Genomic DNA, 26,257 nt, shown 5'->3' with positions numbered 1-26,257 from the left:
TGATTTATTTTATAGCAACACGGAGAGTTATTCTCGATTCACACTCTTGTAAACTCCTAATTAATCTTTTTCCGTCTGGCATATATCTCTTGATGGAATCGATGGCATCTGAAGAATAGCTGGTGACATCGTCAGTGCCGGATTGGTAACGGCAATGATATTATCGCCACTAGCTGCCACTATTTGAGGTGAGTACTCTCTCGATTCTTCATCGTTCGTGACAAAATCATCAAACTTCCTCTAAGAAAGAAAAATACCGATTAAAATTATTATGCGCATTTGATAGGTTAGTTCAAGTCTACGCTTATGCGACATGCACTGAAATTCCTACTTAGTACTAGACAGAGTTGCCATTAAATCTAAATGATACGCAGCAAGCTCACCAAAAGACTTTCACAAACAACAATTTCGCATATCGCATACCAACTCACTAAATTGATTCCTTCAGACGCGTTAACTTCTGGCTGTGAGTTATAAAACCTGTAAAGACAATAAAACAACATTATATATAATCTGATCCCATAGAGTGTTATGACCTTGGGTCTGTAAATAACAGATTAATTCAAAATTGCGATATTTTCCACGATCTTTTATTTTTGATTTAATATTGCCGATATTTATAACGTTCAAATTTTATGAATGGGTGAAAAATATGAAATTTACTTCACTAGGGTTGCCAACTTAAAAAAATATATAATACAAAAAATAACAAATAACGGAGAAAATAACAAAATGCTACGCTACTAGCGAAAATAGTTAAACATTTGGCAAACAAATCTATCTTTGAAGCAAAACCATCTTCTAAATTTGTATATAAGGTACTTTTTAAATTTGTATTCTCAGAAAAAATGAATTTATTTTAAGTAGATTAAAATCATTAATTTTGGAAAAATTTTATGTTTTTCAATTACATTAAAATTTATGCCCCCGGGTAAAATTTTATCATAAGTTAATTTCGATAGATACAGCGATACAAATAATTTTTAGCAACGAGATTAAACAAATTTGTATTAATAATTTTATGTAAAAAATATAATAAAAAAAATAACAAATAACAAAAAAATAAAAAATCTGCTAAGCTACTACAAAACTTCTGGATTCCTCCTGCGTCGGTTTTTGCTGAGTCGAACTTGCTGACGTTTCGCCAATCATCGTGTTGGCCTCTTCAGAACCTTACGACTAAGATAAATAAACTCATCAGCTGTTGCCGAACACCGGACATAAGATTTTATTCGATAAAACTAAAAATCTTGCATGTAATCAGTTTTTCTACCAATGAAAAATCCGGAAGTCTATAGAAATCTATAGCCAACCTAACCATCTTAACCGAGACTCAGATCTCTACCTGTCACTAATTAGTCACCTGAGACGGTGTTTATGCCCCTCATTTAGCTCCACCCCCCCTCAAACAATAAATAAGCAGGTGCAGAGTAAAATAGTAGAAAGTTTCAGATAAGCTCTGAAGAAGCCAACAGGATGATTGGCGAAACGTTAGCAAATTCGAGACAACAAAAACCGATGCAGGAGGAATCTAGAAGTTTTATAACAAGTATTACAGTAGCCTGTGGAAGTTTTTTTCAAAAATTGCTAAGCTATTAACTAAAATATTTAAACATTTGACTAAGAAATCTATCTTTGGAGCAAAAACATGACCTCAATTTGTATATAAGGTACTTTTTAAATTTGAATGCTCATATAAAATGAAATTATTTTCAGTAGATTGTTAAAATCCGAGAGAAAGTTTTGAAAAATAATTTGCCACTTATCACTAGCAACTGATTTTGGAAAATTTTTATGTGTTTCAATTACATTAAAATTTGTCCCCGGGTAAAATTTTAGGCAGTTAAATTTTATCATAAATTTGTTTCAATAGATAAAGCAAAACAAATAATTTTTTACCACGAGATTAAACCTCGGATTAAACCAATTTTTATTAATTATTTTTCGTAAAAAATACAAATAAAGCATTAGAATAAAAAAATCTATAAAAATTATTCATGATGTGACAAATTTCGCGAGCTGTTGTATTTTAATTTCAATTTTTCAAAAAGATCACAAATACAAAGTATAAACAGAAATTTGTTGGTTGTTATTTAAATGCATTTATTTATATTTTCTTATATTAAAGGAAATTTTCCTTTATGTAATACCTTTCAAAAGGACAAAAGACGTCACTTTAAAATAACAGATTGTCCTTTAAAATAAAGGACAGTTGGCAACCCTACGCTTGACCCTAAATACGTAGTTTTATACGGTTTTAAAGTTCTAGAAGTTTGGTTAAAACAATATAAATATAATTCCATAACCTCATTTTGTAATGACTAATGACTAACTTTAATGGGATAGTTCCATGATATTTTATTCCTAGGTGTCAGAGAAGAAACGAAAAGAATAAAGCTAAATTTTTTTTAGCCCACGTTACAAAGAGTTATAGATTTAAAATTTAAAAATTTAAATAATCTCTTGGTTCATTCTTAGTCTCAACTAGCAGTCATAGCTCTGGTGGATGAAGGCCACTGAATTTTTAGTTGCATGGAAATATAAGAAATAAAACCTTCTCTCTCAAGTCAAATCTTTTTTTTAGCTTTACATTACCTACTTACACTTTAAGCTGTCGGTCGCAGTTTCCTATACTCACGTTGCGTTGTATGACGTAGTCTCTGGCCATGCCTCGTTTCGCTTAATAGAGATTTCGTACGCATTTTTAGAACCCTAAACGGTGTGGACAAAATGTTGCTTTCTGATAGTTCATTCGATAAAAAACTTATATAAAACAACAAATATTACCTCACTTTGGATAACAGAAAATTTTCACTTAAACACTTTTGTCACTTATAGCATTTTCTATCTCAAGACACCACACAAAAAATTAATTGAATTGAATACCCTTTTCTAGCATTAATTATTGAAAGAGTTAAACCATGTATTAGCCATTGGCCCTATCAAACGTTAAGTGCAATTTCAACTATTAATAAGTTCTTGTCCACACTATCATACCTCACTTTATATACACTCCACAAACACTTTCTGCAACCACAATGTATACATGGTGTTAGTATGTCACGTAGTTACTTAAAGGAGTATTGGTGCTCATCAAAATAGGAAAAAAATAGGTAAAAAAAGCTAAATTTTTTATATATCATTGAGTAAGTAAATGTTTTAGCGCTTTTGCTTTATAAACTTGCAATCATTTGTCATTTATTAATAGGTTTCAGTGTGGTTATATGTGTTTAAGACGAACACGAATGATCCAAAAAAGATAAGTATCAGTAAATCACAAAATTTTAATTTTTTGCTTTAGCTATTCTATAAGATAAAACATGTTTTCTACAAAGGACAAATTCATCGATATTTGTACCGCCATTCTAACGTTTCGCCAATCATCCGGTTGGCTTCTTCAGAGCTTGACTGAAACTGGCTCTCATTTTACTCTGTACCTGCTTATATATTGTTTGAGAGGTGCGCTAATGAGGGGTATAAACACCGTCTCGGATGACTGATTCCCAAATTGGTGCCATCAGCTGTTGCCGAACACACTCATGAAACCGGGCATGAAATTTTATTCGATAAAACTAAATTTCTTGCATGTAATCAGTTCTTCTACCAACGAAAAATCCGAGAGTCTGTAGAAACCTATAAACAACCTAACAATCTTAACCTCGACTCAGGTCTCTACCAGTCACCAATTTGGGAATCAGTCATCCGAGACGGTCTTTATACCCCTCATTAGCGCCCCCCTCAAACAATATATATATAAGCAGGTACAGAGTAAAATACTAGCCAGTTTCAGTCGAGCTCTGAAAAAGCCAACCGGACGATTGGCAAAACGTCAGCAATTTCGACTAAGCAAAAACCGACGCAGGAGGAATCCAGAAGATTTGCAAAAAGTGGTAGGCTATGGAAGTTTCTTTGAACAAAAAATCCATGTTTTAATTGGTAAACAATCACTAAAGACTAAGCTAACCAAAAACGCTGCCAGTAGAACACAATGTAATCTATTTTTTCGTGTTTAGATTAGAAATTTGTGACAGATATTATTATCATAAAAGACCCCGAAATAGGATGCAAAAAATACCCAGATTAAATATTGTACTAATTCTTGGGCCTAGGGTGATTAATTCAAAAACTAATTAATAAATTAAATTAAGATAGCATTAATTAATTACTGGAGTACTAATACAAACGTTGTAATGGAATACTTGTTATTCGATGTGTATCTAAAATTTGAAGGTAACAACTGCATATTGAAACTGTGCAAAGCAGTAGAATATTTAAAAGCTGATACTCAGAATAAGTGGATTTGTTAAAAGAAAAAATACTAGGTCAGTAATAAGTCTAGCCTTAATGCCTAATAACGAAATACAATGTTTTTGTAATGAGAATAAATAATGTACTTCATATTTTGACTTATTAATGAAATTAACTTCATGGCAAATCTAATGTCTCTCATTTCTGGCGAATTCTACCTAGCCACAATCACGAGTATTTTTTCAATCGTCTTTTAGTAATTTATATGATGCAATTTTTTTCAAACCCTTTTTAACAGCAGTCTATTTTCTATTATCAGTAGCCGTGTAGTACACGTCAAGTTTTGTTTTTATTTAGCGACAATGTTCGCAAATATATGTATGTCCAAAACGATGTAATATTAAAAATTAATTAAAATTTACCAGCAATATAATGCTAGAGATATTTTGAATATTTACCCACTAAATTGTACTTTTTAGAATTCTTTTTGTATTAATGCATTTATTGATATTTCTTAAACAAAGAACTTTTTTTTTCTGAGATAAATAGAATATATTTATTAAAAACTGTGAATATAAATAGCTATATTCCTATGCAAATATCTTCAAAATAGTTCGAGTAATCGATAAACCACAAGACACCATTTTCGTAGAGCATTAAATTTCCTATAAGAATTAAAGTAAAAACATTTCTCGTTAATTATTTTCCAGTCAATAACAAAATTCAGAACAAAGAGTTATCTTTCTTTAAGTTCGATTTTTTGAAAAAGTATAAGAGACTATTTTTGTAGAGCATTTAATTTCCTATAAACATTATAATAAAAAACCCAGAGGTACCAACTAGTTAATGTATGGTGTGGTGTCATAGATGGACATGGATCATATTTGCAACTTTTGGAGCACCAAATAGAACAATATTTAGAAGACTTAGCTTTAAATATATCAGCGCTGATTATTAAAAATCACAAATTTTCTTAACGTGGAATAATCCAAGGGTTGGACAGGAAACGGCGGAACCATGGACTGGCCAGTCAACAGCCCCGAGCTAACTTTAATTGATTTTTTCTTTTGGGGACACATAAAAAATCACATACACAGAACTCCTTGTAATAATGTCGTGGAACTTCGGTAAAGGAAACGTTACTAAATGCAACACATCATACAATTAGAGTATATGAGACATGTGTTCAGGAAAATGGTGGTCACATACATTTATAATAGTTAAAGAATTTTTTGCTTTTTTCTGTCTTGTCATTTTTAGTGTTTTTGTTCTCGTTTAATTTGTAAATAATTATTGTTGTTGCAGTCAGTGACGGCACTCTTTGAGATTATATCAAATTTTCCTATTTTCGTCGATTTGTAAGAAACACATATATAATATACAGGAAGTTTCATTAAAAAATATGTTATGTAGACTTATATGTCAGAAAATTGATAGCGTCGTCACTTGGAAAAAATCTTGGTAAAAACAAAAAATTACAGCCCATTGAAATGTTATCAAAATAAATTGAATCCACGGTATAATAACCGTGTTATTCTGAACAACGAAGATACGGACTTATTCAACTTGAGACTAAATTTGTTTAAAAGAAATGCATACAAAATTTTGTAACATTCTCTTAATTACCATCAGCTGAGTTAAGTGTCTTTTGTATTCCCGAACATAAGCGGCATCGTCTGTCTGTTGGTTGGCATTGAGAATAAATAAAGTAAAATTAAGTAAATTCCCTTTTAACGAGCACAGCACTCTTGAAAATGCCGACGTAACATTCACACCCTGCATACGGATTCAAGTAAGCCACGACTTTAATTTTAAAAATCGATTCAATTTATTTAAACTGCAGTCGTTTTGGATTTAATTTCCCTTGAACGCTGCCTCCCATTCCCCTGCCCCCCCACCCCCTTCACGCCGGGGCAACTAAACGTGTTTAAGCGAAAGCGAAGGAATAGTAGAGTAACCAAAAGCAGAAGCATCTATATAGCGGGCTAAAAAGGTCAGTCTTCTAAGTTAATAACGGTAAGCGGTCGTAAGTTTTGCCTTTGTCGCATGGTATGGCTGACCTGACGTTGGTCTTCACCATCGGAAGTCGGTTCGATTTTAATCTTTTTAGCGGAATTCGGATTATCATCGTCCACGGAAGTCCTCGTACTAGACGACAAATAACTGTCGTACGATTCTTTCTCTTGGCTTATCGGCAAACTCATCTGCCGACACAAATAAACCGAAGACAACCTGAAAAATTATACAGTATTAATTACGATCATTTTATCCCACACCCCGACGTACTGTGTTTTGGAAAAATAACATCCCGAATCTTTAACTACTTGCCGCGCGAGTGGGAACAATTCGTCCCTCCTGGTTAAAAGGGCTGGCACGAAACGGCAAATTTGAGCTGCTGCTTCGTTTACAGATAACTCGTGCAGAGTTAATGGTTTCTCAGGTTTTCGTTTGCAGTCGAAACGCCCGTAAATAGCGGCGTATCTTCGAATCTCGTCCATCCTCCTGGGATCGTTTTCCAACATAGACATTACGAGCTCCAGTTCTTTGCACACTCTCTTTTTGGTATTTTGCGGTTTCGGTTCCAAATTTGGTAATTGTTTGCTCAAACGTTCGGCGGCTGCAGCTAGTTTGTTTATTTGGCTTTCGGCTAAAGACGTCGAAGTGGATAGACCGCTGCTAGGACTCGAACTGCTCGAAGGACAGACTAAATCTAAGGGTGAGTAAGGCCTGAAACAACTATATGCTACATACGCAGTAGAAAATATCAATCTGGCAAGTTGACGTATCAAATAAAATAATCGAAGGTTTATAATTTCATACATTTTAAATGCATAATTTTAACAAGGTTCGATTACTTTGATATGGGCATTTATAGTCTGTCTCTATCTATACTAAAGAACCGAACATTAGAGACGGACTCTTAAATAATATATATTTTTTTAATTTATTTAGGTGGATATAATCTTAGTCAACTACACTAAAAAAAGACAATTACATTAAATTTATACAATAAATTCATAGCTACAAATATTACATAATTACATTTTTATTCTAAATGTCTAAATCCAATTCTGTTTCCCTATCAGCTTGCCCAGCTTGTTCATCCAAATTATCGCATATATACTGCTTTTTAATTGATTTTGGATTTAGAACTTCCAAAAGTTGGGCCCGTTTGTAACTGAATTCAAAATAAACATCATTTTCTAACAAATATTCCTTTTGTCTAAGATATTCTATAGTAATATATGAAATATAAGTAAAAAAGTAAAATCCATTCGTTTATTTTGAATACCCTGTAGCATCTAATTCAAATCCCGTTGTATATGTCTATTACGTCATCTTCAAATAACGGTAGTATCAATTGCAATTGCAATTATGGAAACTAGTATTTTTTCATAAAAATTAAAATATTAAACAATAAATAAAAAAATATTTAAAAAAAAACTATTAAGTTTAAATATGGAACATTATTTAAAAAAAGTTAAAGAATTTTAAAAGGAATTCAAAACAAAATTTAAAAATAGGGTTTTCCCGGTTTTTTTCAACCACCCTGTATACTATAAAATAATTTTAAATTGTGCATCCTAACAACCTATACAACTTTCGTATTTACCATTTTCTCGTAACTTATGAACCCAATAAGATAATGAACACATCAATGAAAATTTGTCACTCAAAAAAAGTGAAGTTTCAAAAATTCGTACTTCGGGTTAATATACCCCATTGAGTGTGGTGCTATATGTAACACCTTTGAGTGTTTAGTTTAGCACTCTATTTTTTACTTAGTATAGAAGGATACTACTAATTCTACTACCAGAGGTATCGTTTCTCCAAAAACACCCTACTTATATATCATATTTCTCATCATTCTTATAAATATCGCGTTTATCTTCTAATGAAATAAAATAAGACTTAATTCATAATAACAATTTATTTCTTAGATATATACTATAAAAGAGTATTTAACAAATAATTCCTTCTATAAAGTTCTTTAATTAGGAGCAAATTGTTGTTCATTAAGTTAAATAAAAAAATCGTAAAATAAATTGATATTTAATACCTCTCTTTAGACTAAGTGGCCCATATGACCGAAACCCAGAATTTTTCCTTTATATAAAAATTGTTTTTTATTGTTTATACAGGGTGATTAAAGAATATTTCAGATCAAACTAATTACAGAGTTTTAATTAAACATTTTAACATAATTTTTGCCCACTATCCCACGCATTATTTATTTTATTTATGTTATGATTCACAATCCCCAAACTCTACGCCACTTTAGTGCATTTTCTTTATTCTACAATACTTTATATGTAAATAACATAACCTTTGTTAATGAAGATAAAATCATTATTATTAATAATGAGTTTTTGCCACAATCTCTTCCAATCTTTTCAAAACCGTTTTGTTACAACCTAAACCAAAGAGCAATATTAAAAATATAAAAAAAAGCGCATTTTAATTGATTTGTCCTGAATAATTTTTATTCTGGGTTCAACAGTTAAAAGAATTCCTATTATTCATGAATCACCCTGTATATTTAATAATTTAAGAATGACTTAAGGTATTTTTTGAAACTTAAAATCTGCAAAATTTGGTGCCCCTAGAGTTAACTTACCTTTTATTATTCACGTTTAACCCTGGACTGGCTACTGAAGGTAAGGCACAGATATTTTCGCCACTATCGGCTGAGTATAGTACGTGGTTACTAGTTACTCTCGGGCTAGACAATTCTATTTCGAAATCCTCTCCCGGGACTAAGGGTAACTTAAACTTCAATGGATTCGTCACCCACTCCTGTAATGATTTCTGCAATCGTCTAACGTGCAGTGGTTTAGAAGCCATTCCCACTAGGGACATGATTTCTAAAAATTCTTCTTCACCAGCGTCACAAAGTTGCTGGACATCGTCTCCTCCCATTTCCAACAGCGTATCGTAATAAAGTAGCAACGACGCGTTCTGCATTACCCTGAACAGTTGCAATTCCGCCTGGTTGCTAGGAAACGAAGTCGGGAATACTAAAAGCAAATTCGAAAATCTTCAGTTTCGCCAAATGAAATATCCGTTAAAGTCCATTTCCTAATGGTGGAAGTAATAAAACGAACAAGATTTAATAGTGGGCCATAGGCGTAGGTAGAAAAATAAACAATAAAAACATTGGCCAATAGCTAAGGTAGGTATAGTCCAGCACGCAATAAATGATCATCATTGCCTATCGATGACGGAATGGAGATGAGTAAGGAGCCAAAAACAAAGTATCGTTTGAATATCATTTTACGAGTATATGAAGGTAAAATTGCACATTCTGTTTCTGCGTATTTAAATTAAAAAAAAACTGTTTCAAAAGACATCTATATAGTCTAATAAGTTATACAAGTGCGAACTGTGGAGTTAACTAGCATTGACAGGTCAACTTTATGTCGATTTCTTGGTAACGATTCGGTAGAAAGGAAGAAACGATATGAAGCAATGAAGCAATTGAAGCAATGCAACAGAAATTAAAATAAACTGGTCGTAGTTGCATTAAAGGGAATGGAGACATAAACATTTAACTCAAATTCACCAATTTTGAGCAGAAAAACGAAATATACGAGGTGTATTCAAAAAGTACGGTAACTTTTAAGTGTCATCAAAATTCTAACTTATGCCAACGTTTTTTCCAATCATCGACGCACTTCTTCAGTTCTTCAAGCTATTTTTTCTTTATCTCCACAATCTTGAATTTTGGGAACTGGAAAAAGTCAAAGGGGGCCATATCCGATGAATATGGTAGCTGAGGTTTTGTATTTGGCCAAAAAGTTAGACGCAAGCAAAGATGAGTGAGCGGGTGTTCCGGACGTTTTCTTCGTATCGCTTCTTCGTATTGAGCAGATAGAATCGTTAATATTATTACAGTTATGACCATTTATCGTGTTGGACCATAATGACCATAGTATTGGAAAGTGCTTATTTAGCACAATTACGCAAACATCTTTTAGCTATTGATGCTAGCTGACCTAGATTTTAACAATATTTCCATTTACACACATTTTTAAGGAACAGAAATGTGTTTTTTATGGAACTTATTGGGAAAATGATATGAAAAGTGGACCCTAAGATAGCCAGTATAGCCAGATGTATTACTAAGAGTTCAGTAAAGAGCCCAAGTAATTATTTCATGCAGGGTGTTTTCCACAACCTTGCTAACTTGAGCAAATAAAAAAACTAATTTTTCTCTGACTTTTTCAAACTCTAACCTTTTTAGTTAACCAAAACTAACATTTAATTTAGAAATCTTAAATTTAATTTAATATATTTTAGGTGTTGAAAGAAATCTAATTTATTTTTACATCCCTTACGCACGCTTTTATTGTAATAAAAATAGGCAAACTACCTAACTTGCTACCTGTATTTGATCAAAAAGGGGCATATTTCATTACCAAATTAGTGAATTCGCATAAATTATTTTGCAACTACAGCGACATTTTATTAATCGACACCATTTAGAAATGGAACATAAGCTAATAATTTTTATACAAAGGTATTACAAATTTTCTTAAAACAGGCAGATATTGATTGAATAATCTAAAATATTCCACCTTTGACACTCTTGGCACGATCTGTAAAATATGAAACAAATTTTAAAAGAGACCGTAACATACGTCCGCGTCCCTAAAAAAGAAAATTTTTTTGAAATTATTTTGGGCAGAATTGGTAGAATTAGGTTGAAAAATGTTATTTTTATAATGCATCTCTTTTTTTGATTCGTTTTAAAAGAATAAATACAAACAAAGTAAACTAAATTTTAGTCAATTCTGAGTCAATTGGTTTATGAACATTTAAATTTGCCTCAATTATGACTAATTTACAATTAAAATATGATTGCAGCTAAAAAGTTAAATGTGTACCCGAAATTGCAAATAATTTATTTAATTATATTCAAAGAATACGTTTTTCTTATTGTTTACAACTCGCAGTCGATAGTTTTTCAATATTAAATTAATTTTATTAGCGAAAACTAGTTAATCGTCTTATTTTTTTAAATAGTTTTTCAATATCTAATTTTCAACTTCAAAAATAAAGCATGAAGCACGTGACTTGCATATTAGTAGCAACTTTGGCGAAATATATAAATACAGGGCGTCTCAAATTATAAGTATATAATTCCCAAATTTTATGATGAATTTAACAGTGATTTTTTCCGAAGAATTTGTTTATCAAAGGGAGTTTATGAAACCATTTTCATAGGGGTATGACAAAGTATAACATTGACATAAGGTGGCCTAAATTTCCATCTAAATACACAAAATAAATAATGAATTTACTTAAAAGAAAAGTTCAATTCGCCGCCTTTGCTAATTGGTAAAAATTTATATTAATTAACTACCAAATTAATAATAAATATAATAATAATAATAGTAACGGCTTTTTAGGCTAAGAAGTTTGATTTAGATTAGTTATTATTATTAGATTAATAAATTATTTCCACGAAAAAAAAATTCAATGGTATTGCAAATAAGAAAAAAAGATTTGTTATATCTACCATTAATAAATATTACTTTTCGTTCTCTCAGCAAAATATACATAAACTTACTTTTAAACTACCAACATTATATTTAAAAAGTCAACAATAATTAATATTACTGAATATTGCCCATCAGCCCATAATAAATTTGTAAATTTATGAAATTCAAGTGTGGTTATAAAACAAAATATCAAAAATTATATTGCTGATGTTCAAGTGTAAACCATCTTAATATTCCAGCTATTAAGAGTATTTTGGTTACTTTATTTATAAAAAAAAATGATTTTTTCATCTGTAGAAGTGTTTGATATGTTCGTGTTTATTTTCAAAATATTAAAAATACAAGCCGGTTTATTTATTTATTTAATACAGCAGCCCAGGAGGTTTAACATTTTTTTTAAATACGACGCGATGCAGTTAATTTTTTTGAGCAATTAAATTTTATTTATAGTGTGCTCTTTTCTACGACTTCAAATTTAACAAAATTACCTACAGCTATTATAAAGTTTTGACATTTATTTCCAGGAATATTACTTTACAAAGTACAAAAATAGCAAAAATTATAAGGGTGATGTTTAAGTGTCAATCATATTAAGATTCCAGCTATTAAGTGTATTTTGCTGACCTAATTTTTTAAAAATGCATTTTTCACCCTTATAAGTGCTTGATATGTTCGCGTTCATTTTCAAAACATTGAAAATACAAGCCGGTTTATTATTTATTTATTTAATATGATGCGATGCAGTTAATTTTTTATAATATTACTTTCCCTTAAGAGGTACCAGTAATATACAATTATTTGCCAAGAAAAACAGGACTTAAAATTTACGAATGCTATTGCGCCCCCTGGCGGCCATTCTAAAAATTTAAAAATAATTTCCAGCATTCTCTTGGTCGCTAATACAACATAACTCGAGAATAACAAAAATAAAAAACACAATCAAACAATCCAAGAAGGGAAAAAAAAAGGAAAAAACAAATAGCAACTACAAATTAAAAATTCCGCTTTGTAACGACGGAGAAACTTTACATTTGGGAAATGGCAGTAAAACGAATTCGTGTTGGCGGGTTTTAATTTAAATTTCAAAATAATCAAACAGCAGAAGGTATATCGCTCGATAGAGCTTTTTTTAATACAATTTCGTGCTTTCAATACGACGACGGGGGGATTAAAAGCGAAATTCGTAAGCCCCACTAATTTCACACACGTAAATTTCTACCTGTACAGTTTTTGTGGGCCATGCGGTCCTTCTTGCATAATTAAAAATTGTATGCTTTTTTTCTTATTACTCGATAAAAAAAAATGCTGAGAATACATCTCGTTAGTGTGAGAAAGGGTTAGAGACATTGCGGGACTCGACCGGAGGAAAAAAAACAAAGGAGATCTACATATATATACCTGGCGTTTTTTCGTGGGTGCTTTATTCAAGATATTCAATCTGTTGACATATCGTGTCCTTGCATATTAAAGAGGCTCCGTAGAATGACTTACAAGTTCACACGCAAAAACTGCGTTCCGGCAGATACGTCAGCTTTTTTCGGGCTATTTTTTCGAAACCCTCTGGAGGGACTTTAGCGGGGTGCGGAGCTGTAAGCTCCCCACGATAGGGTCGACAATTCTGCGGGTTGTTATCATGTTTTAATAAAAAAAGTTACAAAATATAACCTGTGAATTTCATCTCGGTAACGGTAGACCCTCGGGGGCCGCCATTTCTACAGAAATGAGCAGCGTCGAAAAAAAAAATTTTTTTTCTGTCCGTTCTCCGTTCCCTGTTCCAGGACATTTCGATCGAATGCTTCGCGATCAAACATCGTCGGCCATCTTATTTTTTTCAATTCTCGATTGTTTTTTGAACATCGCTATGAAACACGATGAGTATCCGAAATTTGAAGCAAGAAGCAAGAAAAAGTGATTGCTCAAAAACCGTTTATGCAATCGAAAAATTTCTTGAGCGAACAGATTCGTAAGATCGGGTGCGATAAATTCCGATTCTTTACAATTTTAAAAAATGTACAGGGTGTGGCCGGTATTCGCAAAAAACTGTAAATAAACCATAAACCATAACAGTTATCAGTTTCTTTCACATGGTCATATAGCCCGTATAAACAGCTAAAACTTTTGTATTTAAGATTTTCACCTATTGTACAGGGTGTCACATTTATTCCGTGCTAATATTAAGAAATGTAGCATGTGTCTCAAATTTCAAGCTATCGACTTCAAATTTAGCAGAGGGGTAGCAGTTCAGACTTGCATTTAAACTGTTGAAACTCCGTGCCATCAAATATCGCGAAGCATTTTTTTTTATTGTTGAAAAATCTTTTTCCGTTTTGTATCGCTGAAAAAAACATCTTCTCGAAAAGTATAAACCCGATCGGCAAAATTCTGAAACGAAAAGACGAGGAAGATCCGGTACTATAACCTTTATTTTAAGCAATTTTTCGATTATATAGAGCGTTTTTCAATTATAAACAAAAATCTAAAAGACCCTGAAGATTTTTCTTTTCCAGAGGAAATTATTTGCCGTGAATCAAAAAACGTTGGAGATTCAAGGCTATAACCTCTATTTCGAACATTGTTTAAATTATATACAGGGTGTGTTGTTTGTGAGAAAAAATTCTAAAAAATCCTAAAATTTTTCATTTTTGTGGGTAAATTATTGGTCGTAAGTGAAAAATATCAATAGATAGGGAAATTTGGTTTAAACCGTATCGTAAACTGGGTCGAGACTCACAATTTTCTTATTTACAGTTTCTTATTACATATTGTAAATCGCTATGAATGGTAAACATTTTTATATTTACCAAAGTTTGCCATTAATATGAATTTCGGCTAGACATAAAAGACCCTTTGTACAGGGTGCATGCAGAATAAGATTACATCGATTTCGCGAAAGTTCCACAGTGACGCGAAGCAGCTTCTTTGAAATTCAAAGCCGCTTAGCTTTATTTGTTAAGATATACTTGAAGGTCGTAAGGTATATTTTTAAATAAGATGGTATAAAGAAATAAGAAGTTCTTAAAATATCCCCAAAAGAAGTAATAATAATAATAGGAAATACATTTTTAAGAAATTGAGTTACTTCCATCCCATTATGGGCAGGAGCTCCGTCTTGCTGTCGCCATAATTCTTGCACTACCGCCAAAGTTTGGTTGTCTATGTTATATTCTTTTCATCTATTTTTTGAACTAACCAGTTACAGTGCTTGACTAACGTGGATGTTAAACCCTTTGTACCCATGGGAAAGTAAAGTATTTTGTATACGTTTTCTGGGTTTGTTGAGTTCATGAGCAAATTGTCTCGTTGATTTCCTCAGATTGTTGTTAACCTTAAATAGAAAAATAAAAAATAAACTAATTTCGTTAATAATCTGTTGCTCTTCTTCAGTAGTTACACGGGATCCATATGTTCTTGGTTTATGAAAACTACCATATAGAGACAAATTTCATATACTGAAAGAGGTAAATACCGTTTTGATATTAATATTATTGATCCGGCAAAACCTTTTGGAATAATATCTCTTTCAACATTTATATGATTAAATTATGTTTATTTTCAATATGGGTATCAAGATAGTATAGTGTAAACTAATTTGTTGTCAACTTGTTTTGTATCTTGTTTAATTTCTTGAAAATTTCTGTGCATACAGTAATTTCAGCTGTTAGATATCAATGAGCTGCAATAAAAACATAAATAAATAAATAAATAAATGGGTCTTTGTTTTTCAGCACAATTTAACAAAATACAAAAAAAAATATCTTACTAACTAAACTAAAAAACAAAAAAGGATCAGTTGCTTTTTTTTTTTCGGGGTGAAACAGGCCATGTTTACTATTTATTAAAAATCTAATATCTTAAATAACTAATAGGCTATATAAATCGAAAAATATAATCAATATGAATTAAACAAATAGGTTTCAATTATGAACTTTTATTGGTTTTTGAAGCATTCAAATTTGCTGTTTAGTACTACGTTTTATTTTTATTTTTATTTATTTATTTTTTAATTCTAATTACCGTTCTGTAGTTGATAAACACTGTTCTGATAGAGAGAGTCTTTTAAGGTTCTTTTGAACATTTGAACACGAAAATGGAATGTAATGTAATGACCTCATCACTTAAAAATGTAGTTCAGGGCCGCATTATGGTTAAAAAATGTAAAATATTCTAGTGTTGGAATTTCATGTACGAAACGTAGGAAAAATACCAAAGTGACGATATATAGTGTTTTAAGAGTGAGAGTCAGAAGCCGCATTCAGTCGCCAGATTCAATATTTCATCAAAGTGAGGTATAGAGCAGAGAAAATGACCATGAAGATGTGTACTTCATTTTAGGTTATCTTAACAAATTAAGCCAGGGGACAGTAGAAACCAACTGAAAATTCCTTTTTTTTTAATATTTTGTTGTATATTCATTTCTTCATTGTACATTTGTGAAAATCCACAATTTCCTTATTATAGGAGCTGAATGTTCAAATTTTTAGGATATGGGTGAAAGGTTACGGCGATGGTAAAAAAAATTGGGCCTATTATGTTGCGTACGACCGAAATCAACTTTTGTTTTTCAACCATGTGTAACACATTTATGTTTTTTCAAGATAAATCCGGAAAAATAACAAAAATAAGATTATCAATTAAAATGAAAATTATCAATTGGCTGCGCAAAAAGCGGACTAATTACCCCGAAAATGGTCTAAAATGCGTATTGTTAGAAGTTGTCAAAAATTACTAAACAAACTTGCCGTACAAGTTTTAAGATTGCCTCCTTACCATTCTAAGTGTAATGCCATAGAATTGGTATAGGCTCAGTGCAAAATCTTTTTTAATAAAAATATTGTAAATGATGAAGATGTTTCATCGTAAATACAAATTAAATACGATTTACTTGTATATTTACTATTGGAAAATTATATTTTATACGGTATGAGATTTTTTTTTAATTTTCAGATTTTTTTGTTTTTTTTTGGAGAAAGTTTTCGGACAATAGTTTATTTTTTATCAAATTAAAATTATGTAAATTCGCCTACTTAAATATTCGCATATCATTAAGAAACACACTGATCTATTATTACTTGGAAAATACATAAATCCATCTCTGTGTATAAGCGTACTAGTTAAATTAATAAATGCAAAAATACCAATGATTCTGTCTCTCTTACTTTCAAGTAATATAATCGTAATCGTTAGTGACAGCTGTCTTGCATTGATCAGATAGACATTTAGGGCGGAAAAACATCTGTTGTAATATAAGTACCGACTATAGCACCAACAGATTTTGCTGTAGAGATTTTTCTTTTTTTTTTTGTTTTGCAGCACTCGTAAAGCTTGAGACAATAATTAAAATAACAAGATATACAGCTACTAGGTACTAGAATGGATGAGTAATACGGGGAAGAACCTTGAGATATTCTAGTGATTTTTGCAAATGTTGACTACAAAATATTAAAACCCACTCAAAAAGATAAGTATTATTTACTTCCAGGGATTGTAATTATATCAAACAAAGGTGTATACTATATAGATTTTAGAATTTTGTAATCCAACCAGTATTAAATTCGGAAAAAACAATTACATTATAATGATCGACACGAATTTGGTATATTTTGGCGTTCCAAAAATAGAATTAAAATTATTATTATAGCAGTTAATTTGCAAATTTTATTTTCTATTAAGTAGTTCCAGTAGGTGCGTTTTTTGATCTATGCAAACATAGGCCACAGGAGAACTAAAGAAAAAATCGACCACTCCATTTGCTCGGCGGCCTCTTAATTTATGCAGAAAAAAACTTTCTCATCGCAGAGCCGCGTAGTCATAAAAAAGGACTTTTTACGGAGTATAAAAAAAAGAGATTCCCATGCCAAGATTTCGACTTGCTCATTATTATTTATACTGACCTCGGCCAAGCCGTAAAGGGTTATTTTTTTAAGCGCACAAAAACTCCAGCAACTCATTAATAGGCGAAGCTTTAGGGTCGCCTATTTTCACTACGACCCGTGTACCTACAAAACCACCCTTCTTCGTAACGCGACCAATCGAAAATCGGGGCTGTAATGCCGTAGGGCATTTGCTAAATAGTCCCAATGGCAGAAACCCGCCCTTTTTGATTTTGAGAAGGGGCCGCATTGATTTCGCCGAACCCTAGAAAGTAGTACCGCTATTGTCACTTTAAAATGGTCTATCCTCCTGCCAGCCCAGACAAATACGTAAAACACAGCCTCGTGCATTAGCCATTTTGGAAAATATTTCGGCAGCGATTTTACTTTATGTTATAAGACCCTAACGATGGGTATTATTTCCATACAATCTAAATTAATATTAAAAAAAAATAAACTACATAAACTCTAGCAATTAAATTAATAAAAAAACAGCTATGAACAAATATAAGATAAAAAACAGTGCAAACTATTAAACTTTATTTAAAGAAATTATAGTTATATTATATACAGCACAATTTGTAGCTATCCAATTTGTAGAGGATCGTTTTTTAAAAATTTATTGCCTGAACGCTTTTAAAAAATTGTTTTTAGGCATCGAATATCTATATAATATAAAAAACAATTTTTTGCGTCCGAAATTTCGGAATCAATTTGCAATAATAATATATTTAGTTAGATGCATGGGCCAACTAACACATAGGAAAGTTAATGATTATTTTATAAATAGATATTTTTTAAGCTCATTGTTTCACTTTTTGTGGACATATTATTTATTATCTGATGTTAAATAAATATTTTGGTTGATATCAAAACTAAATGAAAGCGTTACTTCTCCAATAAGACACCATCAAATACCAGATATACCATATAATGATGACATTCATGCCTGTATAATTAACTTAGTTGCTCCGTTCGCAAACCCAGTATTGGCTCACATTATAAATAATATCAATTGGAGACAGCTGTCCAGTTTATAAGCAAGGTCAAAGAAATTTACTGAAAATCATATCTTGCTAAGACTTTTGAAAAAAATATTTTTATCAGGCTAATCCTTAATTCCTTAATAAACACAACATATTAAGTTTAAGACAATTTGGTTTCCTCAAGAAGAATGGCTCTGATGATGATATAGCTTTGCTTAGTAAATTTATCTATGAATACTTGGTCTTAGCCTGCCAACAGTTGTGCCTTTGTTAAACTACACAAAAGCTTTTGATACAGTTGATCCCGTTATACTAGTGCCCAAATTGCAGAATAAGGGGTGTAAGTTTGGCCTTAATAGTAAGTTATATGAAAGATAGATGCCAAGTTGTAAATCGTATTAAAAGCCACAAAGTTAAAACAAATCAATACTTAGACCAATATTGTTCATCATATATATAAATGAATTATTGGTTTTGCAAGATACCTTGATAGAATTGAACTGAGGTGGCTTTCACTTGATGAAAAATCATTTAACAAAATAAATTAGAACTAAAAGTTCACGAAATTATATATTTTCACATGACACACATTGTTTCGACATACCTGCTACTATATATACCGAAAAATGACAATAAATCCTTGATTAATGTTGTGAGAATTTAAGTTCAATAAAGGAGAGGTATTTAAATCTAATTGATCGTTAAGAAATACATTTGAATGTCTCATTTTGTTAATCTCCATGGCTTCCAATAAATTTAATTTTCTACTTTTAGTGACTGTATGAAAAAATCAAAATTGTAGTCAAAAATGTGTTTTTCTATATTTAAGTGTGTTAATTAGAATCTAGACTATTGTTTTTAAACGCTCTTATATGTTCGTTAATTTCTTGAAGGATCTACCTGCTTGTCAATTAGATTTAATTAAACTTAAATTCTCACAACAACATTAATTAAGGTTTTATTGTCATTTTTCGGTATATATAGTAGCAGGTAGTTTGTAAATATTACATTTGATAAAGACAACGTTGTTGTCCAACCTATTGTCATGTGAAAATATATAATTTCGTGAAAATCGGAACTTTTAGTTCTTATTTATTTCCTTGATATAATACTGCAGTACGAATGAATGCAAAATCATGGCTAGAACTGGCGACTGAGTATCAAACAAGCGTTTATAGTGAATTCTATAATGTATCAATACAGTGGATTAAAAAATGAATATATACAAAGTCAAATGAACACTCGCAATAAACGTATTATTTTATCGGGACACTAACTTGCTATTGGACAAAAATATTAAATATTTTCATGAATTACCTAATGAACTGAAACATCTGAATGTTGACAAAAAGGTGCTTAAAAAAAGTTAAAGAAAACATTAGAGATGTTACAATCGAATAAATATAACGTAAAAATAAAATTCTAAATATCTATCATACTTTTTCAATTTGTAACGAGGTGCAACTCACAACCAATAGTAACTAGTTGTAAGTTATTTTAGGGCCAAGCTTAGGTGTTTGCGTTCTATAGGTCCTTACTATAAAAAGATTTTTTGATGTAAAAAGAATTTTTGGCAATAAATATTATTATTATTATAATTTCCATAACCTACACTGGAATTTGACAAGTTTTAGACAATAGCTTTTTGTTTGATGTATTACGTATAAAATTAATTATAAATCAATCGTTTTAAGACTGTAGCGTTTTACACACAAGCTAAAAACCACTGTGAACTAACTGATCATAAAAATCATCATCTTTAACCTCTTTAGTACCTTAATTTGTCTAAGCGTATGAGAATCACCTTACATAAATACAATTAATATTTAAAAAACTGTCTAATATATACAAAAATAGGTTCGAATTGTTTTTAAAAGAGATATAAAAAACAAAATGTGCTTTCAAATTTAGCATTGTCGTCATATTTTCAATTAACTTCGAAATTAAGTTGTATATTATTTTTTGTATTGCGAGCATACGATAGATGATACCAGCGTATATTCTACGACAAATGGGAGCGGAATGAAGCACAAAGAAATAAAATTTAACAAACCACAGAAGCGGTGGAGAGGCGAATTCGTTTTCGGTTTTTCTGAGGCGAAAAAAGAAATAATTCAACAACGGGCGACACAATGACGTTAAACGGCAACATAAATAACTGAATTTTTTTCGAAAATTGTATAGGCTAGTCACCGGGTATTAGCGTTTTTATGAAATTTCAATTAAAATCGTTTTTAATATTTTTTGTGCGATAAATTAGCGCTAAAAAAGCGAATGACTCCGTACATTTCAAGGGCGTTTAAAAAACGAGGAATAATACGAAAAAAAAACGTTAAATCGTTAATGGCGCGACAAAAACGTTTTGTCTTTTTAACGTGCCGTAAAAATATGCACACGCAACGGACGATTAAAAAAATTGTATATTTACGTACTATTAAAGTAAACGCAAGCAAATCAAATAAAAATTAATTACTTTCGAGCCTAATAGGATTTGAATCGAAAATGTGTTGTTTTTTTTTTTTGTTTTTCGTTGTTAAACGTATATCTACGGCATCACCGAAGCAAATCAAATGGAATGAGCTTTTTTTGACATACTGTGCTTCCACGGTCGGACAACTTTTTGTCCGTCTTTTTCTCAGCGCGGAATGTCGACTTCATTTTCGGTACCGCGACATCGATAATTTAGTTTTTTCCCCCCACAGTTGCTCGAATAATTATTAGAATAAAAACTATTCCGCGGCGAGCTTGTCAGGACTGACAAAAAACTGACTGGTAAAAACTTTCCACGGTTTTTCGTGGGACGCCGCGATGATGGTTCGTTTCTGTCGGTCGATTCCTATGCCCAGCCATTCTCGGAGGTATAATTAACGAAACTGAACTAAACTTATTTATTTCAGGTGTTTTAAATTGACACAACAAAAATTCTACCTCCTCAGAAACTCTATAGTACTAATCTCGGGCCTAATCGACTACAAAAAAACTTTAAAAACATCAATTATTTGAAAATCTATTAATTTAAGAATATATAAATAATAATAATTCATTTCTGAGCAGTCGATTCCTTCTCCTGCCATTCTGCGATCTATAATTAAACTAACCGAAACTAACCTTATTTATTTCAGGTGTTTTAAATTGGCACAACAAAAATTCTACGGGCTCAGAAGCTTTATAGTACTAATCTCGGGCCTATTTTATGCTAATCGACGACAAATAACCTTTGAAAACATCAAGTATTTGAAAATCTAATAATCTAATAATACATAATTAATAATAATTCATTTCTGAGCAGTCGATTCCTTCTCCCGCCATTCTCTGATATATAATTAAACCAACCAAAACTAACCTTATTTATTTCAGATGTTTTAAATTGGCACAACAAAACTTGTACGGATTCAGAAACTCTACGGTACGAACACAAAATAATAAACCTTTTCTGAGCAGTCGATTACTCCTCTTACAATTCTGCAATCTATAATTAAACCAACCGAAACTAACCTTATTTATTTAAGGTGTTTTAAATAGGCACAACAAAAATTCTACCGGCTCAGAAGCTCTATAGTACTAATCTCGGGCCAATTTTATGCTAATCGACGACAAAAAAACTTAAACCATCAATTATTTGAAAAACTAATAATCTAATAATACATAATTAAGAATAATTCATTTCTCCTGCCATTCTGCGATCTATAATTAAACCAACTAAAACTAACCTTATTTATTTCAGGTGTTTTAAATTAGCACGAAAAAAATTGTACGGATTAAGAAACTTTACAATACGAACACAAAAAGCTTTGAATAATATCAATTATTTGAAAAACTAATAATCTAACAATATATAATTAATAATAAGTCTTTTCTGAGCAGTCCATTCCTTCCCCTGCAATTCTGCCATCTATAATTACACCAATCAAAACCAAGCTGATTTATATGAGGTGTTTTAAATTAGCACGAAAAAAATTGTAGCAAACTCTACAGTACTAATCTATTTCATGCTAATCGAAAACAAGAAACTTTGAAAATCTCAATTCATTAAAAATCTAATAATCTAATCATATATTATAAATAATAATTCATTTCTGAGCAGTCGATTCGTTGTTCTGCAATTCGGCAATCTATAATTAGACCAACCAAAACTAAACTTATTTATTTCAGGTGTTTTAAATAAGCACAAAAAAAATGTAAGGCCTCAGATACTCTACAGTACTAATATTGGGCCTATTTCATGCTAATAGAACTCAAAAAACTTTGAAACTGTCAATTATCTAATAATCTAATAATTCTCCGATCTATAATTAAACAAACCAATATATATATATATATATATATATATATATATATATATATATATATATATATATATATATATATATATATATATATATATATATATATATATATATATATATATATATATATATATATATATATATATATATATATATATATATATATATATATATATATATATATATATATAGCACCAGAAACTGTACAGTACTAATCTCGGGCCTATTTAATGCTAATCGAATACAATTTTTTTTTAATAATATTATTATATTAAAAATCTAATAATGACTTTTTTTTTAAGATTTATATGATTTATAATTAAAAAAACTGAACTAAACTTTTTTCGGGTGATTTAAATTAGCACAATAAAAATTGTATTACTTCAGAGACTCTACAGTACTAATCTCGGGCCTATTTAATACTAATCGAACACAAAAATTTTTGAATAATAATTATTTTAAAATATAATAATATTAATATATAAACAATAATAATTCATATATAAACACTAATAAACAATAACAATAATTCGGATGTTTTAACTTAGCACTTAGAAAAATTATCTAGAATTAGAAAATATAGTACTAATCTCGGGATTATTTAATGCTAATGGAATACAAAAAGCTTCGAATAATATTAAATCTATAAATATATAATAATAACAATAATTTTTTAAAAGATTTCTTATTCTTTTCAGCATAATTAAGGAAATGAAACAAACCATTATTTTTTTGTATAGTTCTGAAGATATCCTTTATAGTATTGAACTGAGGTGGCTTTTACTTCATGAAAATCCATTTATCAACACAAATAAGAACTATAAGTTATTTTATTATATTTTATTATTATTATATATTATATATTATTATTTTATTATTTATTATATTATCAAATGTTGACATTTGATAAAGACACGGTGTTGTCGAAACAATTGTCATGTCATAATATATAATTTCGTGAAAATCTGAACTTTTAGTTCTTATTTATTTTGATAAATGGATTTTCATCAAGTAAAAGCCACCTCAGTTCAACTAATAATAAATTTTTTAAAAATTGAAAAAACAGATAATTTCAATAATTTCATTGCAAATGTCGATTTCTCAGAATTAAATCAATATTAAAAGAGGTGATTTTTCTGTACAGTTCATTCTTTCGTATTCCTTGTGCCAATTTTCTGGATTCTTTCGCAATCCTTAAAATCTATTTGGAGGCTATTGTGTTTCATATTTAATTTAGAATATAACACGCTTCAAAAACATACAAACATTCTTTTTAATTTTTTATTAGAGATTTTTTATACTCTCCTTCCATTTCTGCATCATTCCAAACCATACAATCTTGTTAACCAGACGAATAACAAAAAATACTGAGCTTTTGATTGTTCGATTTAATAGTGCTAAACATTTTTCTTATAACAAATTATATTATTTATTATACTTTATCCGACTGGAGCGTAGTTTTTCAAATCTATATCGTTGGCAATATATGAAATTTATTAAAATTAAAATAATAGTTATTACACCACTGACAAGTTTTTTTTTATTAAATTTTTAGCGCATTTATTTCCAGGTACATTCTGTATTGAAATTTTTCGTGGATTCTTTTATATTACGGAATCAGAAAAAATTAATGATATTTTTTCCATGAAAGTATTAAAGCGAAACATTATGAAGAGTTAAAAGTTGCACTATCCATATTTGAAAGATTTTTTTCGCAAACTTTAAAATCTGTCTAGAGGCTATAGGGTTTCGTATTTAATTTAGAATATAGCACGCTTCAAAAAAAGTCGAAAACATTGAAAAATTCTTTTTAATTTTTATTAGAGATTATTTAATTATTATTAATATATTATATAAATTATTTAATGTTGTTAGCCAAATGAATAACAAAAAATACTAAGCTTTTGATTCTTCGGTTAAATAGTACTAACGTTTTTGTTATAATAAATAATGTCATTTTATTAAACACTTAGGAGCAAAATAACAAAACTAACCAGAGTGCAGTTTTTCAAATGTATATATAAAATTTATTATATGGTCTTTACTTGACTTTAAGTAATAATTTATCAAATAAAATAATAATTTCATGTGCATGTATTTCCAGGTATATTTTGTAATGAAATTCCCGGTACCCGGATTCTTTTATATTACGGAATCAGAAAAACTTACTTTTTCCATGAAAGTAAAGTAAAGCGTAACTAGTGTATCTCCTGGGGATAGTAAATAATAATTATTGGAAATAACGATTTAATTACAACCAACAAGTGATGGATGGATTATTTAATTAAATGAATGTGCCTTAGTTCAAAAATTAGTTTTTTATGGGCTTCACGACACTTGCAGCACTTCTGGTTGCGCGTAAAACATTTTTGTTTATTGTTAAAATAAAACTAAATCTTTCAAAGATTTTGAGTAAGAAGTTGCTAGCGTTCGATGGTTTACTGAAGTAAAAATTCGATTATAATTCGTTTTTTTATATATGCGCTCAGCTAAAAAGTCTAACATAAGTGTCAAAGATGAAAACAGGGATACATCTAACGTTAAAACGCCTTTAAAGCTTCGGTAAAACTTGAAATTAAAATCAAATAAAAAGCACAGACACGAGTAAACTCGGTAACTTCTCGAGACCGAAAAAAACAATGTTTAATTAAAGCGCCTCAATTAAAATTGAAAAAAACCGGTAACGAGTTAAACGAAAAATCAAAAGACGCTAGAATAACAAACTCACGTGTGTTGTTGTAATTCTTGCTGATGATTTTTTTGGGTGTAGATGGTGAAATGGAGTTTCTTTGATGGGGATGAAGAAAAATCTGCGCAGACGACGTAGAGGGTATCACTTTTGGAGATTGTCGGGCACTGGAACTAGCACTGGTACTACCACAATTTTCCATAACATCAGTGGAACTTATTGCGGGAACCGGCGGGTTTGAATTTTCCGCACTTGCGTTCGATATTCTACCATCTTCGATCGAACTGTTTGACAAGTGACTTAAATTTTGCCCGTCATCCATTATCAGAAATATCGAACATAAATACAAAAATTTCAGTTGCAATTTATGCAACTCGCTCGTCACCGAACTTCGTGGTTTCAACTGCGAACGATTGTGTTTTGTTTTGCTTACGTTGTGCGCCGTAAGCTCGCGCTTTAGATCCCCCACCACACAGCGACTGAAACGCTTTTCGTCTAAAGGGTTGTGTGCACATATACCAGGACCTATCGGACGTTATCCTTAAAGTATGTTATCGCAGTATTTTTTTTGTCTTCGTTTGCGAAAAAAACCTAGTGATATTCCTATTCAGCGACCCTCGGAGATTTATTTAACCGATTTTTACAACCAGTTTGTAAATTTTTCATTTTTCAT

At 30.6% G+C, this 26,257-nt stretch overlaps 1 protein-coding gene across 2 annotated transcripts; it reads right to left on the bottom strand.

The window, feature by feature from the left end:
• Window positions 1-4: 4 nt before the first annotated feature.
• Window positions 5-25,989, bottom strand: LOC132708722 (NGFI-A-binding protein homolog). Of its 2 annotated transcripts, none has more exons than XM_060681253.1 (5): window positions 25,624-25,989; window positions 8,867-9,266; window positions 6,535-6,975; window positions 6,309-6,480; window positions 5-240 (listed from the first exon to the last, which is right to left on the bottom strand). In XM_060681253.1, the coding sequence occupies exons 1-5, from the start codon at window positions 25,904-25,906 to the stop codon at window positions 61-63; spliced, it is 1,476 nt and encodes a 491-aa protein (XP_060537236.1). In that variant the 5' UTR covers window positions 25,907-25,989; the 3' UTR covers window positions 5-60. The 2 variants fall into 2 exon arrangements, with proteins under 2 accessions (XP_060537236.1, XP_060537237.1); XM_060681254.1 differs by having other exon boundaries at window positions 6,535-6,936.
• Between the last annotated feature and the right edge of the window lie 268 nt (window positions 25,990-26,257).

The sequence above is a fragment of the Cylas formicarius genome, unplaced genomic scaffold (assembly GCF_029955315.1).
Source record: "Cylas formicarius isolate icCylForm1 unplaced genomic scaffold, icCylForm1.1 PGA_scaffold_12__32_contigs__length_19106922, whole genome shotgun sequence".
NCBI lineage: Eukaryota > Metazoa > Arthropoda > Insecta > Coleoptera > Brentidae > Cylas > Cylas formicarius.
The sequence above is the reverse complement of the archived record's forward strand: the minus strand, read 5'-3'. Positions and strand labels throughout refer to the sequence as shown.

Excerpts from the sequence above, each read along its gene's own strand:
- LOC132708722 (XM_060681253.1), bottom strand. The coding sequence starts at position 25,906 with ATGGATGACGGGCAAAATTTAAGTCACTTGTCAAACAGTTCGATCGAA. Across the intron at positions 6,976-8,866 it reads TTAAACGTGAATAATAAAAG|GCCTTACTCACCCTTAGATT; the intron begins GTAAGTTAACTC and ends TAGTTGTTTCAG. Across the intron at positions 6,481-6,534 it reads TGTTATTTTTCCAAAACACA|GTTGTCTTCGGTTTATTTGT; the intron begins GTACGTCGGGGT and ends ATAATTTTTCAG.